Source organism: Pagrus major, chromosome 1 (assembly GCF_040436345.1).
Source record: "Pagrus major chromosome 1, Pma_NU_1.0".
In the NCBI taxonomy this organism is placed as follows: domain Eukaryota; kingdom Metazoa; phylum Chordata; class Actinopteri; order Spariformes; family Sparidae; genus Pagrus; species Pagrus major.
Window position 1 is genome coordinate 19,475,575 of NC_133215.1, and position 19,521 is coordinate 19,495,095.

At 39.4% G+C, this 19,521-nt stretch overlaps 2 protein-coding genes across 2 annotated transcripts; both read right to left on the reverse strand.

Annotated features, from left to right (window-relative positions):
- Window positions 1-4,226: 4,226 nt before the first annotated feature.
- bglapl (bone gamma-carboxyglutamate (gla) protein, like) lies at window positions 4,227-5,415 on the reverse strand. Its single transcript, XM_073475491.1, has 5 exons — window positions 5,355-5,415; window positions 5,063-5,247; window positions 4,768-4,870; window positions 4,564-4,663; window positions 4,227-4,452 (listed from the first exon to the last, which is right to left on the reverse strand). Exons 1-5 carry the CDS (start codon window positions 5,413-5,415, stop codon window positions 4,350-4,352), a joined length of 552 nt encoding a protein of 183 aa, XP_073331592.1. The 3' UTR covers window positions 4,227-4,349.
- Window positions 5,416-11,171: 5,756 nt separating this feature from the next.
- On the reverse strand, window positions 11,172-17,981 carry LOC141006150 (endoplasmic reticulum resident protein 27). Its single transcript, XM_073478287.1, has 7 exons — window positions 17,813-17,981; window positions 16,842-16,927; window positions 14,784-14,921; window positions 14,556-14,672; window positions 13,703-13,828; window positions 13,359-13,556; window positions 11,172-11,265 (listed from the first exon to the last, which is right to left on the reverse strand). The coding sequence occupies exons 1-7, from the start codon at window positions 17,868-17,870 to the stop codon at window positions 11,224-11,226; spliced, it is 765 nt and encodes a 254-aa protein (XP_073334388.1). The 5' UTR covers window positions 17,871-17,981; the 3' UTR covers window positions 11,172-11,223.
- Between the last annotated feature and the right edge of the window lie 1,540 nt (window positions 17,982-19,521).

Genomic DNA, 19,521 nt, shown 5'->3' on the forward strand with positions numbered 1-19,521 from the left:
TTAGATGAATGTACATCTGACTTTATATTTTTAAACTTTTAATTCTCAATGTTGAGTTGTATACTTTTTCTCAATAATACCTATTTGAATATTTAAAAAGAAAAGATTAAAAATTATAACTTTATGAAACATTTGCTTCACTTTTTTCCACTCACCTGGGAGGAACCACCAGAGTCATCGATTCAAATGTTCCCACATTAGCAAATTGTTTTACTGACCCTGTATTATGATAGCAGAGTATTTATTGCACCCTCAGTGTTATCTGAAGATTATTCTGAGTAAAGGAGGACATGACACAAGATAAAAAACAGTGTAGAGTTCAGAGTGACAAACATGTTCTGTATCTCAAAGTACCATAAACATTATCAACATACCTATTAATGGCATTTATATTAATCTTTTCTAATTGATGTCATTGAGGTTGTTCGCTGATCCCTGTTAATGATTCTGTTAATTAGATAGATTTTTTATTTTTATTTTTCAGTGTCTAGGGCAACACAGTCAGTGTCCAGGACACTGTCGTGATGATTGTTATACTGTCACATGTCAGTAAACCATGTGCAAAGTACAGGAGATGGATTATCAATATGTCAATATTGAGGGGAACAGCTGTGCCAAAGCTCACCAACAACCACGAGACACTTTCCACATGGTCAGCGGACGCTCACTCAAAATAACTTTTACTCAAGTACTGTACTCGAGTACATTTCTCAGGTACTTCTAAAATTGTGTATTTCTACTCCACTACATTTCATAAGGAAATACTGTAATTTGTACTACATTTTTTAACAGCTATAGTTACTGTACTTGGTGGGGCCCTTGTTCCAGATGTTTTTTAATTGTTATCAGTTCCCCCTCTCAACTTCTCACGTGGTTTCATTAAATAACTGTTCAAGGCCCGAAGAGGTAAAAAGTATACAATAATTCACAAAAAGCAAATATTAATAAATGGCCAAAAATGAAAACTCATGTGTTGCAGAACTTTTTTCTTCTTCCTGCTCCCATTCATCAAATCTCTTTAGAGGAGGCCCAAACCCTTGGTTGGTGTTTCAGAGTAAAGTGTAGACCAGTTGGAGTATAATCACCAATGTATAGGTAACAAATCCTTCCAATATACCATATTAATCCGCTCATGGAATTTGAAGCATGAGGCTATGACATGTCTGTGTTTGCAGCTTTTGAAAACTAAACTACTGCAGCTTTACTTCATCGGACATTCATCAATATAAAGAATGAGAAATTGTGGCATTTTAGAAAAAAAGTCATATATGCTCACGTCCAACATATCTCCCCTTTTGTTTGCAACCTCGAGTAGCTTTTATGTTGTAGAAATATTCTTTATGGTGATTACATGAGTGAATTATCACATGTTTATTATGGCAACACGTTTGCAACCAGTGACAATTCTATAGATTACTTCTGCATCATTTTAAACATATACTGTATCTCCAGAATTCAGCTTAACATATTTGGTGTCTTTGGAAATCAAATGAGCTCTATAGGTGTGGCTGCACTGCACAACTTTCCCCGCAGTGTGCTGTTGTCATGAGTTCAAACTGACCTACAGCCATTATATACATCCATATGACAATGATATCAGCCCATCAGAGAATAAGGTTGTGTATTTTTTCCAGTCTCAACTCCTGGCAGTGAATCCCAGGTCGTGGTCTTCTCAGAGTCTCAAACAAGCTTTTACCGAATACCAAGAACATTTGGTCAAATAGTCTCCCTGGTTCAGAGTGCTGAGGTGTTTTCATGTATTCCTATTAAATACAAAGTTATGTCCTGACTTGTGGAAATTAGAACATCTGCTCAAATCTGCTTGACTGACAAACACTGTCATCTAGTGGCAAAAATGAGACAAGCCATAGTACCGGGGAGTCAAAGCCATGTGAGGAACACTAAAAGCTGAAAGGAGAGCTAGAGCCTGCTGGTGCTGATGCTGTTTGTATTGTTTATGATAATGTGTGAAGTTTACTCTCGCCGCTCTCATTCTGTGGTTTTGAACTGCAGAAGGTGGCTGTTTTCTACCTTCCCTGGCAGACAAAGTGACCAGCTTATGAACATAGTGGAGCATTTTGCAGCTAAAGAGCTAGCCCCAGTTTGGCCTCTCTTCTATTAGCATATATTCTGGTAGCCATCGGTTTCTCCAAAGAATTATTAACCAGTGATGATCTAAAAACCCAGAGTTGTTTAAAAGACACTGCTGTCCTGCAGGTATTCCCAGAATCCCCGAAGACTTTTCTAAACCATCTGGATGAAAAAGATATTCTGTCTGCTAAATGATGAAAAATATTTGCCTCTCTTGTCGAATCAAAAAAAAAGATGGCTGTCTGTTGGCTACCTGGATTGGAAATAGAGTCAAGACTTTGGAAACATTGTGCAAGAGATAGAATATTTTTCTTCCATGTGTTTAGAAGACCTCTAAAAAGCCAGATATGTTACATTTGGCTAAAATTGGTGAGGACCCAAATGTAAAAACACCAAGTAGGAAAGCAGGATTGGGAACAAAAACAAGCTGTTAATGAAAAGGCGAAAATCCAAAAAGTAAAATCCAACGAACCAAGAAGTGTAAATACCAACAAAACACAGACCAAAAGCAAAGTTTAAACCAGTAAAAACACGAGGGACAAAAAAACAGAAACATTCCACAGGGAGACACTGGAAGACTCAGGAACCGGCTCAGGTGGATAACACAGGTGGAAAAACAGAGGACGAACTAAGAATCACAAACAGAAACATGACAAGATATTTAGGTCGGTAATTAGTGAAGAGCTAAACAGAGAAAAAGGAGAGTTAATATTGGACTCAGATTCATCAGGTAGTTAGAGATACTACTCCAATTGAATGTTAAAGCTGCTTAATATCTTGATATCCACTTTTTACAAGTACAAATACCGTCCGAGTATAATGTGTCAATATCCATATTCACGATGAAGGAAAATCCTTTGACAACTGAAGTTTATTCAGTCAAGTTTACATAAAAAACTTGTTCTGTAAAGTATATAGTTATATATATATATATATATAGTTCCCTCACTCTATGATCAAAAACATTGATCTGAAGCTCAATAATGAAGCTGTTCTATACATACTTTTCTTATAGAGGGTAACTCCACCAATTCTACGCATAAAGGTGTGTTTACAGGTCTTGGGGAGTACTACTGCATTGTGGGTAATGTAGGCAGCAGGAAGAAGAATGCATGGAATGAAAAAGTTGATATCTCTGGTTCTACTGTAACGATGTTTTTCATATGTTTTTAAACTGTCCATGAGTCCAGCAGTGTTACAGGAATACAATGCTCCACCAGTGGACTGCTTTTCAAAACCTGGTCCCTACATTACCCACAATGCAACCGAGCCAGAGGGAGGCACCGGAGGCAGTTTATCAGATAACAAACATGCAGCTTCTTCTGGAGCCACAAAATTCACAACTACTTTTTCTTATTATGCAGTAGTATTCCCCAAGACCTGTAAACACACAACATTGGTGGAGTTACCCTTTAACAACTTCCAGTTAGTATGACCCACTTCTGGTTAGAGCCCTGCCCTTTCCAAGTATGGCTACTGATACAGATAATATAGTTGGTTGAACAGATACAGATAATGGTGTCCTGTTCACCACATCTGTTACAGCCTAGTGTTGTAAGATAACAGCATGTCATTGTTGTTTGCAGCTTGTTTCCACTGCCCCCAAATGGCCAAAAAACAAATGACACCATCAAAGCATAATTAATAATTGAGGACAAAACAACAGTTCGACAGAACAAAATAATTTATTATTTTCAAACCCAGAGGCAATGTGTGGTTACAGTCATTACAGATAACTGATGTGCATTTAACACACACTGTACACTACCAGTAACAATACACTACTTCTACAACTACAGTACCTCTAAGAAGTCTACTCCATCCACTACTTATTATTTGTACTACTTCCAGTTAAAGTAAGACTAAAGCATGATATACAAACATCAATACATTAACATACAATACATCTGCACAGTAGCACCATTCATCGCATTACACTATAGACATCAAGAATAATTTAATCTTGTGTTGGCTACTACACACTTCACAGGCTTGCGTTTCCATGTGCCTCTCTCTGAAAGCCTGGAGGAGGCCTTTTCATACAGGACCACTAAAGCTGGTCACTTGTGCAAGGATTTGTGCCTAAAAAGAAAAAAGAAAAAAAATCTCCATCGAGCATCATAACATGGGCCAATTATTTTTTAGATGGTTTGCTCCTTCAGATCGATTCAGGGGAGTTATTGTGCCGTTCTATTACAAAATGACAAACAGAAGAAACAGAAAACAGTCCCCATGTGGATGACAGCTGAGCCTTTAACTTAGAAGGGGACGGGTCCATAGTAGGCGACGTATGCGGCGACGATTCCTGCAGTTTCGGCAAACTCGTCACAGGCGACGTTCAGCTCACACACCTCTCTCAGGCTGGATGGTAGAGGAGAGAAAAGGAGTTAAAGGGGTCAGGGTTGACATTTCAATAGCTAATAAAGTGCACCCAATGAGTCAGTTTTATCCAATTCGAGTAAATAACTGTACCTTTCCAGTTGCAGAGGGGTGAGGTCTCCTCCTGGAGCGGCTCTTCTTCTCCTCAGGAGGACAGAAGCCAGGTCTCTCTTCACAACCACCTTAGCCGCTGCAGGGACAAACATCACAAACTCAGACTTTCTTGCTTTACAGTAAAACAAAAACTTTAAACAATTCTAAAACCATGCAGAGATTCTTTCTCAAAACAAAAATGTTGCATACCCTCAGCTTCGGCTGACTCTGATGAAGACGAGGAGGATGAAGAGGAAGAAGAAGAAGAAGAGGGAGAATCAGAGGCAGAAGAGTCGGCAGAGTTGGACTCAGAGGAGGAGGACTCAGAAGAGGAGGATGAGGAAGAGGAGGATGAGGAAGAGGAGGATGAGGATTCAGTGGATTCAGAGGATTCAGAAGATTCAGAGGATTCAGAAGATTCAGAGGAGGAGGAGGAGGATGAGGAAGAGGAGGAGGAAGAGGAGGAGGATGAATCTGAGCTGGAGTTGGAATCAGATGCTGAGGAGTCCGAGGAAGAGTTGGAGTCAGATGCAGAGGACGAATTGGACTCAGAGGACTCGGATGACTCGGATGACTCGGATGAGGAGGAGGATGAGGAGGATGAATCGGCAGCGGCTGGGTCAGCGGGAGCAGCATCAGCAGTTGTGTCGGCAGCAGCGTCGGCAGCAGTGTCCACGACAACCTCTGGTTCAACAGCTGAGGATCACAGAACATAACACTTTCATTAACATCCTGCAGCATGGAGGGAAATACTGGGGATCACAGCAATATTGAGTTGAGTTTGTCCTTACCTCCCATGGACCAGCATACTGAGAGTAGAGCACAGATGGAGAGGAGCGCCAGAGTCTTCATGATGGCTTGTTGTTGGTGTCTCGCTGCACACTTTCTTGCTTTGTTGCTCCTCTTAGCTTTGCTTCGAAGGCTTGTTCTGATTCTTTGCCCTGACTCGAGGTCAATTTATACTGTAGTCCAGCTCCTCTGTCAGACCAGACCCACACCATGAGATAACCCTCTGATTGGCTGGGGAATCAAATGTCAACATTTCCGCTTCCACTTGTCATGAAAACTCCCATAAACACCCACGCAGCCCTGGCACCGAGTCAAAAAACTCATTCACCCGCGCAAAAAACCAACATTGCTGGCGTTCAACTGTACTTACAGTGCAGTGCATGCGCTGTATGTAAACCTATACGTATGTAAGCCTTAAGTTCACTTTAAAGCCAGTCCAAAACAAACAGAGTTACATGAGGAAGGTGTAATTGTACACTTCAGGGGATTCCCCTTCTCTGTGAATCACATTCATACACAAACATACACACTCAGATAATTCACATTTAATTTCAAAGCACGGAAAAATGTCAAATTGAATAACTGAACTGACATTTTAGAAGAGCCTCTCTTTCTCTCTGGCCTTTGAGAAAACTGAACAGTATTTTTCTCATATTATCTCTCAAAAAAATGCCACCATTTCCCTGTCAGTCATTTTCTGAGGTCAAACCGCATCACTTTTATACCCCATCCTCTTCAGGTTCCTCTCAATCCTCACCCCTCATCACTGGAGTATAAATAATACAACAAAACGCCCCAAAATCCAAACAAGTGGTGTTGCTGATCCCTATAAAATATCCTTAAAATGTGATTGGATTTTAATCAGGGAGACCCACTGCAGGGTTGCCTCTATAACATCAGGGTTGCCAGTTCTGCCATTGCTGTTATGTTGCTATACTCTTTGCCCCAGATGTGATCTCCCACCCCCACAAACCTCAAACCATAGCCTGAGCCGACCACAGGCTACTAATCGGGTGACACGGAACAGCAGTGAGCCTCATTATGCGACAGAGCTTAATTAGAGTGTTGCAGAGTCCCGCCAGAACCGCAGTCAGTCACTATTTAAAGATCCAGCTCGGTCCAGCTCCTGGCCCGATCCAGGCACGGCCACGGCTTACCAACGCCAACCAGCGGCCCGATGCACGGCTTCGCTTTTTCTATTTCAACATATATACAAGTAAATATAGGCAGCCCCCATGTGGTTGATGCACAGCGTTATGCATGCGGGTTTGGATGCAGCTCTCTGTTTGTGCGATACAGATGAAGTGTGGCTTCAGCTGTGGTTTATGATAAAAAGGGTATTTGGAGACTTGACAACATATTGCAACTTCTAGACATCTAGTTAGTCCAGTGGTTTAGATAACCAAACGTTTATGCACACGTATCACTTCATGTATATATATCTCAGAGGGCCTCCAAACAGCTTCATCTGTCATGTACTAGAGAGCTGAGTGCTGCTGCAGGGTGACCTTGGTGTCCTTCGTGTTTCAGAGCTGAGCGTTATTCCTGGTGTCAGGGATTTGTCTTGGAACGCGTGCCATGTAATTTCAATGTCTGGTCTCAGCGTCCATTTTTGTGGATGCATTTCAGTGCGTGGGGGACACAGTTGGAGAAAACAATTGCCACAACATCCCTAAATGGGCAGAAAGTATAACGTCTAGAAAGAATTTGGATCGGTTTCGTTTTTTTGTTGTTGGGTCTTCACTCTGAAATCACTGTTTTTTACTGTTGTTTTGGCTTTAGACATTTCTTGTCTGTGAGACTGGAAAACTTATATGCACAGGTGTGCACACACCGTATGATGGAGACTATCCTGAGTATGATCTTGGCAGTCAGTCTTCTTCTACATTAGGTGATCAGTTCTCCTCACAGGTCAAATATGATACTGTGCTTAAAGACGAGGTCCTGAATTGATATCAATTGTTTTGTGCCAGTTTTCTTATTGATTTTCAAATTTCTTTACATGTTTTTAAAGCACTTCCCCTGAGGCTTGTCCTCTGGCACGAGTCCTTTAGTTGTTCCAAAGTGCAGGAAAGAAACATTTGGTGCAGAGGCAGCTTTTTGGTTAATGTTTTCAAACTCTAAACCTACCTGTTTAATCTGGCCTTTGATAGAATGTTGTATGGCCCTTGTTTACATTTTAGTTGATTTAAAAAAAAAAGTTTTTTAAACGTTTTATGGCCTTTTTTCTATCTAATTTGATGACATGTTTTATCTATTCGACAGGTTTTCTACTTACTTGTTTGTCATTTCTGTTTTTCATGTACATTAGGGCCACAAAAGTCTCAAACGTTCCACATACTGACTCTGGAAGCTTATCATGTCAGGTTTCAACTCTTTCCACAGATTTTCATAAATGGGTGGATGGATGGCTGGATAATACCACATATCACAAATGTATATATTTACAACAGGACGAATGGTTTTATGTAAGACTCAACAGAATAATTTAATTTCTTTTACAGTTGTATCGCATATCTCTTCCCATCCTTTAAGAACATTTAAAGGAATCTGCACAGGGAAATACAACATATTAGTATAAACAATTTCTTTTTTAGGAAATAACTTTGAGATGACCCTGGACCTCAGACCTAATTGATCAGGGCTCCAACAACAAGTCTGTATTAAGGCTTTTAAACAAACAAATCCCTTTACCAATAACTCTAACTCAACATTCACACACCACTAAGATATCTAACTGATAAATAAGTGTTGACAGAAGCGGTCATCAGCTCTGTGCCCTACACTGCACAGTCTAAATCAGGGGTGCCCAAACTTTTCCTCTTGACGGCCAACCTGAAACTTAATGATGTCCAAAAGGCCAAAAGCAAAGTGTATTGTATTGTACTGTATTTCATTCAGGACCCCAAGTTCCCTTGATGGACCTCCATCCTGTGCAAACTATCACTCTACCTGCTGTGCTCAAATTAAAACATAATTTTGAATAGGGATCCTACATATTTAAAGAACATTTTACATTGCAAAAAATAAAAATGAAGCATGAATTGCTACAGTATTTATAGTATTTTTAAATTTTTTCTCTAGAAACACTTGTGGTCTCTGTATAACTGGGTTGTTTTAAATGCAATATGCAATGTCAAAGGATCTAAATTGTAAATTACCTTCTTTTGTCCCTGCCAGCTTTGTTCCAGTTGCATGATACTCATGCAGCACATCATTGTAACAAACAACCTTTAAATGACCAGTTACAGGCGTGCACTTAGACTTTTCTATTTAAACCATTACCTCAGTGAGGGTGTGGATGCTCGTGACTTAGAGAGAACATTGTAGGTGAGCACATGTGTAACCTCAGCAAGGTGTCAGGGACTTATGGGAAACATGCTGCAATACAACGAGTGGTTGATTTAAAAAGTGAGCTTTTTTTTAAGGTAAGTAAATAAAAGTACATCTAATGTCAAGTAGGAGATATGAATGAATGATTCTTCATGTATGTACATATAACAGAAAAGACATGTTGAGGGACATTGGGCTTTAAATTGAATATTTTTCTAAAATAATGATCTGCTGTACAAATACTGTAAACCCCCTGGAGGAGAGATCTACTGTGTGCTACTTTGCTCAGTGACTTATAGCAGGCAGAGCAAAAACTTCTCCATGTGAGCCATGTGTTGTTGGTTCTCTGAAGATGTGCTCCTGCACCACCAGAAACTTTTTCCTTTAGTCATAACTCATTTATAACAGTGATAATACAGAGCAACTATGTATTACTACCTAATGAACTATATAATGTATTTAAATTTTGAGTCAAATGCATCAGGATGAACTCATGGGAGGATTAACAGACAGTGTCATGTGACATTTAAAAAAGTTTATGTGTTTTGAATAGCTGGTTAGGGACTTGACTAGAGACAAGGCCTTCAGTATGCTTGTTGCTCACTTATTAGAGACTCGTCTTGTTCAGAGACCAGTCTTGAAAGGAGATTTATGAGATTTCCTTGCGTCTGTAGGAGCCAAGTTACTGCTCAGTTTAGACCAACAGCACCGTGAGATCTCCAGGGTTTACTGGTGTTTTGGAGAACAGAGAGGATTGTGTTTAATTTGAGCGATGAAGGAGGAGTGTTACATCACATGTGACATGAGAAAGCACCAAGGCTTGTTTTCTCACCAGTGATAGTAGAAGTCCTTTATTCAAAAGTAAATACTCTTTCTAGAGTAAGATGGTTCCTGTCAGTGTTACTATATGATGATTCTGGACTGATATCTAAGTCTATGCTACATTTTATTGTTGTAGAGTTCATTTAACTACTTTATATACTGTTGGGTAGTTTACCTACAGACAGGCATCATATTCTATAAAATCATCAGATGTTTGAAGCATCTCTGCCTATTTTCTTGCACCCACAATCCAAACGAGAGGGCTGTGGTGCACTGGTGGACAAGTGGGGGTTGAAGGGAAGGTTGGTGCCCCCATGTTTGAAAAAACACTGTGAAAGTGCCCTCTTGGATGCCCCTTTGGTAGATAAAACATGATAAAGTGTCCTCTGGGTGCCCCTTTGGTAGATAAAACATGATAAAGTGCCCTCTGGGTGCCCTTCCATTGCCCTTTCTACACCTGGACAGCTGGTGCCCTTTTTTATTTTTTCACCCCTGCCCCCTGATTATTGATATAATCACAGGGCAGCATGAACACAAAAATGATCATACATTTCTTGTTTTTGATCATAAACCTTAATGTTTAGTTTGCTGGAAATAGCATTGAATAGAGATTGAGGCTGCAGATATGACTTAAAAGCTGTTGTTATTAAATATGATTTATTTGTTAAAATTACAAAAACAATATACTAATTAACAACACAAATGAACAATATGTCTGATTTCTTTTAATTATCAGTCATCAGTGTCTTTATTCACAATAGATACTGACACTCAGAAAATGATTCAAACTCTTGTTGTTATCTCACACTTTACCTTTTGATTTGGTCGTCTCCCCACAGCCCACAGACCCCCCTCAGTGCTTTATGTAACACTGTCTCTCTCGACTGCAGCCGTAAACAAACTCAGATGGCAGGCAACACACACTGTATATTTCCATCTGGTCTCTGAGAAACGTCCACCTGCCAGGCTATCCCAATTCCGCCGGATGCATCCGCTTGGCAACGCAGCACCACTAATTATACTGATCCCAGTCTGGCCCTTGAAATTCCCTTCTAGCTTGAGAGAATATTTTTGGGACAGGCCCAAACTTTTTCACTCTTGATGTCTGCAGCCCATCTGTTGTTCTTTTATGGAGCTTTTATAGCCCCTTTTTCTGCTAAAAAATCTCTCTTTTATCCATATTTAGAAGCTGATATGTCTTTGAGTTTAATCCCTTGAACCTTGTTTTGATTTGATGCCCTTCTCTGCCACTGACATTCTTCGTTTAGGGGTTTTCTTGTTAGTTTATCCAGAGCACATGATGTTTTTCACTTTATTTACAGCACTTTTCTCTCCGGGATGAATCATATGAGAAAATGACTGCGTCTCAACTGCCGTATCTTCCCGGTCTTGCTCTCTGTCACTCTCTCTGAGGTCGGTGTGTTGTGGTTGTGACAATAACCTTAGTGGACAGACTGACAAACTCCGCCAAATCCCTGCGACTTGCGGCCAGTGACCTGTGGTCTGCTAACCGGACCGCAGACGGGCTCACACTCGCGTAAACAGACAAAACATAACACATGGGTAAATAAGTGAGGACACATGATGTGCACACGCACACATGCAAATGTTCACTTTGCATAGTTTCCTTTGTGTTGGAGGGAAGAAAGAATTCACCTCAGACAGTCTTTTTCCATCTTTTTTAATAAGAGTTCATTTACATTCCTTCTATGGGTCCTACAGCTCTGTTTTGGCTTCTGCTCCTGCCTGCTTCACCTCCTGAAGAAGACATAAGGGTGTGATAAGTGAAATACAGCACAGAGGGAATATATGACACTTGTATCAAAGTTACCTCAAGTTTATTTATGTAGCATTTCACAGACACAGACATTAAAAGTCTGCTGTTGGCTCAAAGCTCAAAGATATGCCTTCATTTAGGAATTAACTTTGTCTACGCCAACAACACTGTCTGGTGCATTATGGGATGTTCTTTAATCTATTTTCGCTCTGCTGCATTTCTAGGTTTTCTCTGTCACAATTTGTTTTAATTATTCAGTTTCAGAAGTACATAAGCAATATGACAGACAAGGAAAAACATGAGGGTCTAAGAACAGTTGGTGTCGCATGATGTACAGATTTGAAAGCCTTGAAAAAGAGCCTTGAAGTCTTGTGAAGACTTGAATATGCCAGGTGTACATGATGGTAAAGGTCCACGGATTATATAGAAAAAAGAAAGTTACATGCATTCATTCTCTAAGACTTTGTTCCGGGGGAACACTTTTAGTAATAATAATAATAACATAATCACATTATTTTTGCCATGCATTTCTATCTTGAACCTTGTTTATGAGGACTTGATCCCTTGTAGGCTGCCTGGTACGCTCATACATTTGTACGTTTTTAAGGATGTATTTCCATTTGATCTATCCATGACTTAGTTGTGCCTAATAACTAATATAGTACATCGTTCTGCAGATTACTGTGCCCTGCTTTGGTTGGTCATATCGAATCCTTCTGTGTCTGTGGAGGTTGGTTTTGATACACGTGTGGATGTTACATGGTTATGTTACGTGGCATCGTATTGAGAGAATTTTACGTATTTTATTAAAGAACGTTCATGAAACCAATGATGACATTCTGTCATTGTGTTACAATGTGACAATAAATTATATTCATTTGTGTTGAGGACCTTCAGAAACCCCCTCACGGACATCTGAGGTTGCCTGAAGCACACTTTGAGAACCACTGGTTTAAAGCGCTAATTGTCTGTCTTTTAACTATAAAATCATTATCAGTTCATTCTTTTCTTGTATATGACACAAGTCCAGTGTGCCTGGTGCTGCATTATACATCAGATATCGCTGTAATGTTTGTTTCAATTTAATTTTCACACGCCATTTATTCTTCAGTGTTGATAGTGCCGCCCTTTGCTGATGTCCTGGCACAACTCTGATCCCTCTGTCTTGTTGTGAGGCTTCAGACTCTGCGTCACACCCAGCTGCAGCTCCGTGTCGTGTAAAAGAGCAAATTAGTGCACAAAGTGAGGTTTCCTGTCTGCTGTGTGGCACATGTCCTCAACCACACGGCAAGAGGTGCTTTTACTCTCGTTGTACGTTGCTGCTGTGCTACAAATTACCACTTTTTCCAACACGACGAGTGAAAAAGTGTTCCTTTCTTGTTTTTATGTTTGCAGTTTTGTTTTTCAATTTCTTAATTTTGCAGTTTATTCTTAATCACTAAAATTGTTTTTTGCTTCAAATTGTTCAAATGTCCATGTTACAAGAAATCCTCTGATTATAAACGTCTAAATCTTAACAAGCTGTTACCAGGTTGAATACATCCAGCGTTATCATAGTTTTGTATTTTTCATTGGGTTTTTTTTATTTATTTATTTATTTATTTATTTTCATTTGAATTTAGTTTAGAGTTTGTTCATTTCAGTGCAGTTTTTATTAGTTCTAATTTTAGCATTATTATTATTATGTATTTATTTTTGTTATACTATGAGGGGTATTTTTCAGCAGCAAGTTCAGAATTGTTTGGTATCACAATACAAAAACAACACTTTGTTAAAGCAGTCATCTCACAGTCATGTAGACCTCCCAGCCTCAATAAACATATGAACCATACCTCCTCATGCTTGCTGTGTTGGCCAACTAAATCAAATAAATAAAGACTACAACTAAAGTCATGTCCTTTATATTTTAATTTAGTTCTCGTTTTATTTTCTTAAGTCCAGTTTTTATCTTCATTTCAGCAAACTAAAATGTTTTTCACACTTAGTTTTAGTTTTTAGTTTAGTTAATTAACTATAACAACCTTTGTCTAATCATCAGCAGTGACTATTTCAGGTCAGCTTTATGGTTCCTCACCTTCAGCTCCCCTTTCAGGAAGGACTGGCAGAACTCTCGTACTCGTTCAGTCGAAATCTCTCCCTCAGGTAGGAGCCACTTCATGTCAGACTGAGCATCATAGATACCGACCCGTGGGAGGTCCTTGGACTTCAGGCCGAAGTAGCCCACTGCCTTGGCGTTGGACTTCGCTGCTCCATTGATCAGCACAAACAAGAACTGTAACACAGTTTTTATGACTTAACTTAGCTCAAGTCACCACAGAAATGTAAAATCACTCTGTTGTATTTGATTTATTTGTGGCTGATATGAACAAAGCACATCATGACCCTGTATTTACTTTAGTTTGAGATATGCATTCTCACCTTCCCTGTGAACTCGGGGGCCAGAGCTCCCAGTCGCTCCATGAGCTCTGCAAAGTTTTTCTTTCCTTTGTTGGCAAAGAGCAGGAGGTGTGTCTTCACCTCAGAGCCGAACAGGCCCACTGCATTCTGAGGAGAAACAAACCAAAAGAAAAGAAAAATATAAAGAATGAGGATGAAGATGGGAGAAGTTATATTCCCACTGGTCACCAATTATCTCCTTTTTCAGAGACCATTCACCTGACAGGATCAAACAGGTTATTTTCAATTTATGCAGTCATGGTGTTTTTTATTCTTTGTGTTGACATTTATGTTCGTTAAGTTAATTGAATACTTTGAGTAATGTGCATTGCTAAAAACTAGTGATGGGGAAAAAAAGATAATGTTTTTATTTATTTATTTATTTATTTGATACAAAATATAAAAAAATATCAACAAGGTGCAAATCCTAAAAGGTTGAGAAATAGCATATACTTAAAAATATTATTTATTTTTGCTTCTTGTTTTGTATTGTATTTTAAATGCAATTTTAACATTTTCTAAATGTCTTATTTTAATGCATTTCTATGTCTCCGTAAAGCTTTTTGAATTGCCCATGTCTAAATGGTCCCTATATGTAGATATATGTGCAATAGTGTTGTTGTTGGGTGAGTGAGGAATATTAAAATGTAAAAAGTGTATTTTTGAATTTGCTTTTTGCTCATTTTTCTATTTTCCATTTGTCTTAAATAAAATATATTCTTTAAATGAAAGAAGTGAAGCTTTAAGGGATAAATGACCAGAAACAAATGGTTGTTTGACAGACAGATGCAGAAAAGATTTACGTGACGGTGACGAAGACACGAGTCAGACCTACCACTTGGCTGTATTCTGTGACGAATCGGATCTCGTTGATGGTGATGAAGTTCACAAGACCGTCAGCTTCTATCTTCTTGGCATCGGAAAGAACGAGGTTCTCCTGGTGGTTATCAGCCTGGATCACATAACACACAACATGACATCATCATCATCATAAAACAGCACCCATCATGTTCATTATTGAACAGATGTCTCATGTACACAAAATCATGATGGTGTAGGATACCTTTCTGAACAGGGTGATGGTGTCTGAGGAGACGCTGTGCTCAGCCCACACCTCTTTCTCAGTGCAAATGGCTACAGGGACCGAGTCAACTCGCTTTGCAGCTGCGACGAGCTCCTGGTAGCCTTTACTCTCCTCTCCCTGAGATGCAGAAGGGAAACAGAGTTACAGAAGCGAGATTGTTTGGACTATATCTCAGGTAATGCTTTATGTTCAGGTCCTAAATCTAAGAGGGAAATTCACTTTTTACTCCACTACATTCATCTGACAACTCCAGAAAACTATTACTTTTAAAAAATTAAGGTTTTATACACAAACTATAAGTTGACCTTATAAATATGATGTTTGCTTTTTATCAAAAGTTCCCAGCAGTATATAAAAACTACAGCCAGGTGTAACATTTATCTGCTACTTTCATGTTAAAGTATCAGTAATAATAATCTTATTACATAATATATATATATACTAATGACAGGAGAAGTCCTTTTTAAAAACTTTTACTGAAGTAACATTTTGAATCCAACAAATGTACTTGTCAGGTGTTTAAAAAAGGCCACCTTTACTTTGAGTAAAACATTTGAATCATAGTCTTGCCCATTGGTGAATTCTATAATGCTTTAGCCCTTTTAATTAATTAATATCATTACAAGGATTTTAATTCTTGATTGTAAATAAAAGGTGATGTCGAGTCAACTAGAGGAAAACTGGTTCACACTAGTAAAAGCAATGTCAACACAATCTTTTAAAAAGGTAAGTAGTGTCAGATAGTATTGATAAAATAAATAAATCAATACAAGATGGAGATGGACGGACTTTTAAAGTTTCAGAATTTCTTGGATCATACTACAATTCGTACTTGTAGACTAAATATGTTATTCCAATTTCACATGAACGTGGGATATGTTACATTATGACTACAGTCTTACCTTAAAAATACAGGACATTTATTATTACCCTGAGATATTATCATCAACATCTATACTCACAAACAGTTAGGCCTCTACTTATGTTTTGATTCTTAACGATCCACATTTTGCACCTTAGCGTTAAGCTGTTTATATTTTTGGCATTGTGTATACTTTGACTTTATTTATATTTTATTTTCGCACTCTTCCTCGCAGCTGCAACATTTTCCCTCGGGATAAATAAGGTTCTATTTTATCTGATCTTATTTTATCTTACCCATGGATGCAGAGATAGACATTAAAGGACATATTTCTGAGTTAGGACGTATGTTTTTCACTTTAAAATGACTCCTCGAAGTCCACCACTAGTGTGTTGCCATCTTTTTTTTTTTTTTTTCAAAGAAAGTTTAAAAAAGTGAAGAGGGCAGGGAGAGAGAGAGAGAGAGTCAGAGAAACAAAGAAATGTAGCAGGAAGGAGAGAGCTGAAGCTGGCTCAGAGGAAGGTGAATCATGTCTATTTCTGAGACCGTATTGCATGAGCTCTGGCAATCCATTTTATCATTTTGTAGTCTGTAATATGTGTTCATTCCCAGTGAGTCACAGCACCAATATTTTGGTCTCTTTTAGCCCTCAGCATCACGGTCCAGCAATGCGTTATCCTCATGTGCTCTCTGCCGCTCTCTTCCACTCTCCTCTCATGAACCTTCTCCCTGTGCACTTGTTTACAAGCAGGTCAATGGAGCCAATCCCACAAGTCTTCAGATACATATGTATTTCCTGTCAAGTGGCCCGCCATCTTCCCCCGCACACGAGAGTCTGGCCAAAGGGCTCGCCTCTGTGGGACAGCCAGCCACCCCTCCGTCCTCACAGCACCAGCGCTGCCAAAGGTGTGGCCACAGGAAATGCATTCTTCTTCAAAATCTATTCGTGACAGCAGCATCACCAAGACCAGGGTGCAAACAAATGTTGTATTTTTGGGGCAGTCTCACTCACTCAGCTAATTAGTCCGATCATGTCTGGTTTCCCGCTGCATGTTAGCATAATAAACTAAGCCATAAAACAGCCCATGTGGGCTTGTTTATAAGATGTCTGAGAGCTTATTTGTGCCCATGGTCGAGACTGCTTTTTTTCACTGCATGCGATTTCTTTTACTGACCTCCAGGAATCCGATGACCACAACATCAGCAGAGTCGATGAATGCCTCAACGGCTTTGGTGTCGGTCAGCCTGGGAAGGGCACTGTCTGAAACAGAAGTGAGCAAGATAAACAAGACACAAATATCAGTATAGTTTGTGTGTTACAGTCCTACAGTCTCAACAATGCTAGCCGTAGTGTGTTCTTAAAAACGACTGTGGGCTAAGTGCTAACGTCAGTGAGCTAACATCCTCACACTGAAAACGCTAACATGCTGAAGTTGAGGGGGTGTATTGTCCGCCATGTTCACCGTCCTAGTTTGTGATGTAAGCATGCTTGGTTTGCCAATTAGCAAAGTTTGATCATAAATGAAAGTACTGAACAACTTAAAACACTGACATGATGATAGCTCTGGTCTGGAGGAAAAGCTATGTGATGACCAAAGTATGACAATTCATCCTGAGGGGGAGGAATGTCTGAACCAAATTTCATGGCAATCTGTCCAATAATTGAAGATTTTTGACCCAAAACCACACATGTGAACCTTGTGCTGGCATTAAAGGAAAACTGAGGGGATTAGCACACTAGGGTTCATCTTGAACCCTAGTGTTGGATAGCCTACTTCTATAGATAAGTGAGAAATTTTAATTGCTGGTGTAGCTAAAGGGAAAGTCAGGAGATCACCAGAGTTGTTAGGATGTATCCTCTGGGCACCATGAATGTCTGCACAAAGAACAATTGTCAACAACATTTTACTAAAATCCAAAAATGTCAACTTTATGGTGGCATTTGAGGTAAAGGCAGGAGATCACCAAAATCATTAGGATTCATCCTCTGGGGACTATTAAGGTCCAAATGTGAAAAGATTTCATGGCGAGCTTCAGGAATGAAAGACCGACATTTAGAGTGGCGACACTAACTATTTTACAAATCGATGAAAGCCGAGAGAAGAATTCTAGAGTAAAACCAGGAAGACACATTAAAGCCATTTACCTTTCTCTGTGGCAAACACAGAAGACACCAGGAGGGAGACGAGCAGAGTGACCAGCATGTTTCGAATGATTCTTCTGACAGGGAGACAAGAAGACCAACCAAGCAATGCCCAGAAAACTTTCTAGTTGTAGGTACTGTTGGTGAGTCGTGTCACCTCTGCGGTGTATCTGACGGTCGCCACATGGCAGCTGGCTGTGGCTGCTGCGACTTCTCTGGGATTTGATTGGAGGCTTCTTGGGAACCAGCCAGGTGTTGCTGATAAGTGGGGGTGCTGGGACGTTGGAGTACGTGTCACTGTGCAACAGGAGAGAGGTGTCAGTGTGTGTCTGCACTATGGTGTGGTGGCAACCTGAAGTCTAGAGGGACACATTATGACAATTAAACATCATGAGCATTGATGAAGTATGAAGTATGAGCTTTTCTTGTGTCTCCATAGCAGCATCATCTCAACAATTTTGCTCTGAAGATGTCCTGTGCTGCAGTGTCTCTGCTGAGGCTCTGCTGATATATCAGCCTGGTTAATGATCATGCTTTAAGCCCAGGAGGCCTGTGTGACCAGTGAAGGATTAACTGGGCTGCGTTTTGGTTCATTCACCACAGGAGGGACACAACCTCCATCCAGTTCACTCATCATCATGCAGACAAGTAACTTTGTGAAGTAAATTTACTCTCACGGCAGGAAAAATACAGTGTTTTTATGCATGGGTGTCATTACAAGAAACAAGGTGACATAGAAGATGTTAGGTGTCGGTGAATATTAACCAAGATATCTGAAGAATTCTCAGTAAACATCCCAAAAAGCAAACTATGTAATGTGAACAAGATTTGATCAGATGAACTGAATAACTTAAATTGATTCATGATGTCGCAATTTATAAAAAAAATAATTTCAAGGACTGGCAGTTCATAAAATGAAAGCTTGTGATGTGTCATCACATTAACAGATTGTCAAAATGCTGCAAAAACATATACAATGTTGTTATGCTGCTTTGAACTCAGTCATGACTGGTTATTACAGCCAAAAGACAGTTTGTTCCTCTGCCACTGAATACTTTGACTCCAAATTATTCTCTAGAAGCCTGTGAAAGAACATCTAAACTACTAAGAAGTCTAAAACTGCGATCCAAAAACAAATACATAAAACATTGTCTTGCTAGAGACACAGAGAAAGTCCACAAAATTACAGCAGCTCCCGCATCCACCACAGAAATGTTTTCTTTTGTGCTGATGTTAAAACAAAAAACTCAAATCCTCGGAAATGCTCATTTTATTTATAACAGCACCATGGCAAATATTACATTAAACTCAAAAAGGATGATTTCTACGAAACTTGACGCTTTAAGTGATTCTAAACGTTTTTTCCCACTGAGTAGGGATCTGCTGAAAAAACAGGAAATGCAGGCGAGTTACAGTTTGGTCGACCACAGAGCACAAAAATACAATGAACCTTTAAGGACAAGATGGTTGCGACAGTTTTGGTCTGAACCCTGTAAACTTGGTCTTATATGTCAATAAAAAAGGAAATACTTTCATATAATTCTAAAAATATTAAAAGTTTTAAAAAGGTTACTCTGATTGTGAAACCAAAACACTTTTGTACGTTACTTAGATTATAAAAACAGCCTCCTCAAGCTGTTTCTTAAAGTTAAAGGTCCTGGAAAAAAGCCCTTTAAGTCACAACTGTGGTAGTTTATATATACTGAAATACA

Bases quoted from the DNA above. Each gene is read 5' to 3' on its own strand.
- bglapl (XM_073475491.1), bottom strand. From the start codon at position 5,415: ATGAAGACTCTGGCGCTCCTCTCCATCTGTGCTCTACTCTCAGTATGC. The intron at 5,248-5,354 runs GTAAGGACAAAC...CTGTTGAACCAG, and splicing joins AGTATGCTGGTCCATGGGAG to AGGTTGTCGTGGACACTGCT. The intron at 4,871-5,062 runs GCATCTGATTCC...TCCTCCTCTGAG, and splicing joins ACTCTTCCTCGGACTCCTCA to TCCAACTCTGCCGACTCTTC.
- LOC141006150 (XM_073478287.1), bottom strand. From the start codon at position 17,870: ATGCTGGTCACTCTGCTCGTCTCCCTCCTGGTGTCTTCTGTGTTTGCC. The intron at 13,557-13,702 runs GTGAGAATGCAT...ACTGTGTTACAG, and splicing joins CCCCCGAGTTCACAGGGAAG to TTCTTGTTTGTGCTGATCAA. The intron at 11,266-13,358 runs GTGAGGAACCAT...TGTCTTCTTCAG, and splicing joins TCCTGAAAGGGGAGCTGAAG to GAGGTGAAGCAGGCAGGAGC.